The sequence below is a fragment of the Triticum aestivum genome, chromosome 2B, assembly GCF_018294505.1.
Source record: "Triticum aestivum cultivar Chinese Spring chromosome 2B, IWGSC CS RefSeq v2.1, whole genome shotgun sequence".
Classification (NCBI taxonomy): Eukaryota; Viridiplantae; Streptophyta; class Magnoliopsida; order Poales; family Poaceae; genus Triticum; species Triticum aestivum.
In genome coordinates this window covers 761,930,020-761,934,490 of record NC_057798.1, presented here as the reverse complement: position 1 = coordinate 761,934,490, position 4,471 = coordinate 761,930,020, and the positions used below count along the sequence as shown (strand labels likewise).

The 4,471-nt window shown below is 52.7% G+C and overlaps 1 protein-coding gene across 1 annotated transcript; it reads left to right on the top strand.

The window, feature by feature from the left end:
* Positions 1 to 49: 49 nt before the first annotated feature.
* Positions 50 to 848, top strand: LOC123047229 (uncharacterized; the record flags this gene model as incomplete). Its single annotated transcript, XM_044470730.1, is given in 2 exon segments — positions 50 to 252; positions 355 to 848. Coding segments are annotated over 2 exon segments (368 nt in total), but the record flags the coding sequence as incomplete, so codon positions are not given.
* Between the last annotated feature and the right edge of the window lie 3,623 nt (positions 849 to 4,471).

Below are 4,471 nucleotides of genomic sequence, written 5' to 3'. Positions count from 1 at the left end.
CTGCAAGTACGTACGCGTGACTGACTCCGTGCACCACCGCGCACTGCAGCGAGGGCGGGAGCGGCGGCGTCGCGGACGGCAGTGAGGAGGAGATGCCAGGAAGAGAAGCAGCAGCAGCAGCAGAGCGGTGATGGCGGCGAGAAGAAGAAGAAGCAAGAGAAGGAGAAGAGGACGTTCCTGAGCCTGGAGGAGGCCGGGCTGGTGGAGATGTCCGGGCTCAGCACCCACGAGCGCTTCCTCTGCCGGCTCACCGTGAGTTGTTTGCACCTTGCAGCCATGTTTTACTTGGATTTTATTAGGAACACGGTTAACATGTGTTCATATGAATGATGATTCTTGGGAGGGATTCGTCAGATCTCGTCGCTGAACCTGCTGCGGGTGATCTCGGAGCAGGAGGGGGTGGCGATGGAGGAGCTCAACGCCGGGCGGGTGTGCGACTGGTTCCTCAAGGACAAGCTCAAGCGGGAGCAGAACCTCGACACCGCCGTCCTGCAGTGGGACGACCCGCCGCCCATCTGACCCCGCCGCCTTTGGGTGTCTGCTGCCCTTTTCTTTCCTGTCAGTTCCGTCGTCGACAGATATCTCCCTCTCCCACAGCAGAAAATACTAGGAGTAGTACGAACGAAGGACCGATCGAGGATGCATGGACGCTGGGCAGACCAGGGGAGGAGAGGACAGATCGTTCAGAGTTGAGACAACTATACATGATAGATGATGCTTCATTGCCTTCCATATACTACTTTGTTGCTAAAACGGATGTATCGAGCACTGAAATACGTCCGTCTAAACAGGGACTAATTGTTGTCCCGTGTTACCCATGAACCCTAGAACGTTTTTTTATCGATCCAGCAGCATAGTTTTTCTCTTGAAAAGGATTCCGTTGGAAAATTCTGTTACAAGAAGTGAGCGTGACAAAAGTGCTATGTATACACACGCAGGCAGTGGCAGAACAGAATCAGCCAGCCTGAGAACGCCCGCACGCTCGTTTCGTCGAACACCTCTGCCGCCGCTCCTCACACCGCGAGATGCGAAGGTTCTGCAGCGTCCCGCGCGGCCGGCGGCCGGCGGCCCCCCGCGGCGGCGGCCACCCGCCGCCGGAGTGGATCGAGCCGTACACGGACCTCGCCGACCCGAGCCCGTACACGGCCGCCTCGGCGGCCCCGCCCACCCCGTCGCCGTGGCTGCCGCGCGTGGTCTCCCTGGTCCTCCGCGCGCCGCCGGCCACGCTCGCAGCCGACCTGCGCGCCTTCTGCCGCACCTTCCTCCTGCGCCTCTCCCCGGCCTTCGTCGCCGCCGCGCTGCGCTCCCCACAGCTCCTGCCCCACCCGCTCCCGTCGCTCCGCTTCTTCCGCGCCCTGCCCAACGGCACCGACGACCTCGCCGCCCACCCGCAGCACCTCCTCGGCTGCTACGTCTCGTTGCTGCACTCCTTCGCGCACGCCCGGGAGGCCACCCCCGACGCCGCCGGCCACGCGCGGCGGCTCGTCGCCAAGCTGCACGCCCGCGGGGACGGCCTGCTGCGGCACCTCACGCCGCCGTCGGCCGCGTCGCTCGTCCGCAGCCTCGCGGCCCTCGGCCTCGCCGACGAGCTGCTGTGGGCTTGGAACGGCATGCGCCTCGCCGGCGTCGAGCCGTCCAGGGTCACCTACAACTGCCTCCTCGACGGCCTCGTCAACGCGGGCCTCCTTGACACCGCCGTCAGCGTGTTCGACGCAATGTCCACTGAAGACCCGGTTCGCCCTGACGTGGTCTCCTACAACATTCTCATCAAGGGGTACTGCCGCGCCGGGAGGGTGCAGGATGCGATGGCTCGGCTCGATCACATGAGGGAATGGGCGGAGCTCTCGCCCGACAAGATAACATACCTTACACTGATGCAGTGCCATTACAGCGAGGGCACGTTTTCACAGTGCGTAGCGTTGTTCCAGGAAATGGAAGAGAGGGGAATGGGGAAGGACATTCCGCAGCATGCATATGTGCTGGTGATCGGCGCGCTCTGCAAGGACGGGAAGCCGTTTGAGGGAATGGCCGTGTTCGAGAGAATGCTCAAGCGTGGTTGCCCAGCCAAAGCAGCAATGTACACTTCGCTCATTGATTCAATGGGCAAATTTGGTAGGGAAACCGAGGCAATGTCACTCTTTGAGAGGATGAAGACCAGCGGGCTTGAGCTCGACGCGGTTACATATGGAGTGATTGTTAACTGCTTGTGCCGGTTTGGGAAGCTGGATGAGGCCATTTCATGTTTCAGGAGTTGTGAGGAGAAAGGTATTGCAGTGAACCCTATCTTCTATACAAGCCTGATTGATGGCTTTGGGAAAGCTGGAATGGTCGACCAAGCACAGGAGCTCTTCGAGGAGATGAAAGTTAAAGGTTTTGTGCCGGACTCATACTGTTACAACGTGCTGATAGATGGGTTGGCTAAAGCAGGAAGGACAGATGATGCTTGCGCCTTGTACAAGAGGATGGAAGATGATGGCTGTGATCAGACTGTTTACACGTATACCATACTGATCGATGGTTTGTTCAAGGAACACAAGAATGAGGAGGCGCTGAAGTTGTGGGATGCGATGATCGACAAGGGGATAACTCCCACAGCTGCAGCTTTCAGGGCCCTTGCCAACGGGCTATGTCTTTCTGGCAAATACAGCCGAGCATGCAGGATATTGGATGAACTGGCTCCAATGGGTGTGATTCCTGAGACGGCACACGAGGACATGATCAATGCTCTGTGCAGGGCCGGCAGATTCAAGCAGGCCTGCAAATTGGCAGATGGCATCGTAGGAAAGGGCCGTGAGATACCCGGCAGGGTTCGAACAATGATGATCAACGCACTCAGGAAAGCGGGGAATACTGATCTAGCGGTCAAGCTGGTGCATAGTAAGATAGGCATTGGGTATGAAAGATCTGGCAGCATCAAGAGAAGAGTGAAGTTTCAGACGCTGTTTGCCTGAGCCGCTGATGTTTGTTCTCACTTCTCAGTGGTGCAAAGACATGAAGAGGTGCCAAAGATTTACTGGAAGTGCGAAGACATGCCATAGGCTACACCGAGTCATCGCATCATGCTCTAGACCATGTTCTGAAAAGGCTCCACACCAACAGGAGGAATTTTGACACTGTTCTGGAGCCAAAAAAACTTAAAGCTCTTCCTGTTTTGAGCAATCAAAGGGAAACAAAAATTGCTTGGCACATGAGTCTCGCAGACGAGAGATCTTGTGTGCTACTAGATTCCAGGAAATGTGGGCCGCCCATTGTTGTTCAAGGGACAGGATCAAAACATAAGTCCCAGACTACTAAATCAAGCGGTCAGGGTGTTGCTGGAAAAATGGGCAGTTGCAGAGGCTGCAACTTATCTGGCTAAACTTGATGCAAAACAGCTGTCACTTGATGTTTCAACGATTTTGTTAATTTTGTCTCTCTTCTCATGGAAAGGGAAATTAAGGGAGCACATAAAATTGCTTCCGGTAAAATACCAGCGTTCTGAGAACTTCGGCTGACAATTGATACAGTATACTTGAAACTTCGTACTGAAAAACAAGGTGGTATTCACTCATAGCTGACACAACAATATTGCCCCCACCCGTCTTTATTGAAAATGCAGATAATTCATCCCTTCTGTTGTTGCTGCTGTTTGATGATGCCACGTTCAAAATTAAAATAACAAGCCTAAGGCCTGGGGGTCATATGAGTTTCAGAAGGCGTAACTCTGATCTACAAAGTTTGGATGTGTTACACATCACATATTCAGGCCTATTCAGAGTATCCAAGTTTGTGGCTAAGTACTTGACGTTTATGCATTTATGCAACAAGAACGCGTGACCAAGGAGTGCGACACAAACCAGATATAAAATAGTTTGTTTAATAACTATTGAGATGGTTGATGCACTGCATCCTCTCTCTGTCGATGATAGTTACTGTGATGTTGACTCTTAAAACTTCAACTAACCTATGATCTCTGTCTCTCTCTTCATAATGTTACAGGAAACTAGGATTGCTCTTAGTTAAATGCTTGCATTTTGAAAATTTAGCAACCATTGCAAGAAAAAATAATGAAATCCTGGTTACTTTCGGTAACGACTCTTTCAACAGTAGCTCTAATTTTGTAGAAGTGTAATTGTGTTGTATTCATGGGCTGCGGACTGGTAACAGAATTGAACTGTGTTCTCATCTAAAATATCTAGTTGCCTGCGCTAGTGCACTAAAGTTGGTAATCTGATTTTACTTCAGGGCTATTAAGCACGTTTTGTGCTTCTCCCAGGAACTGCCGACTGTAAAATTACATTGCAGATACCTCGATCTCTCCGGTAAGAAATATTTACCTTAATTCATTGTCTATGCTTTTTTTTTTCTGCTCCAGCTAGAGCTATCACCGGGAAGATGAACAGAGCGTGAAGGATCGGTGTTGGGATTCTCATCCCAGAAACATTTGCCATGGTGCAATAGCAGAGAACAATCTCGCATCTTCAACAAAAGC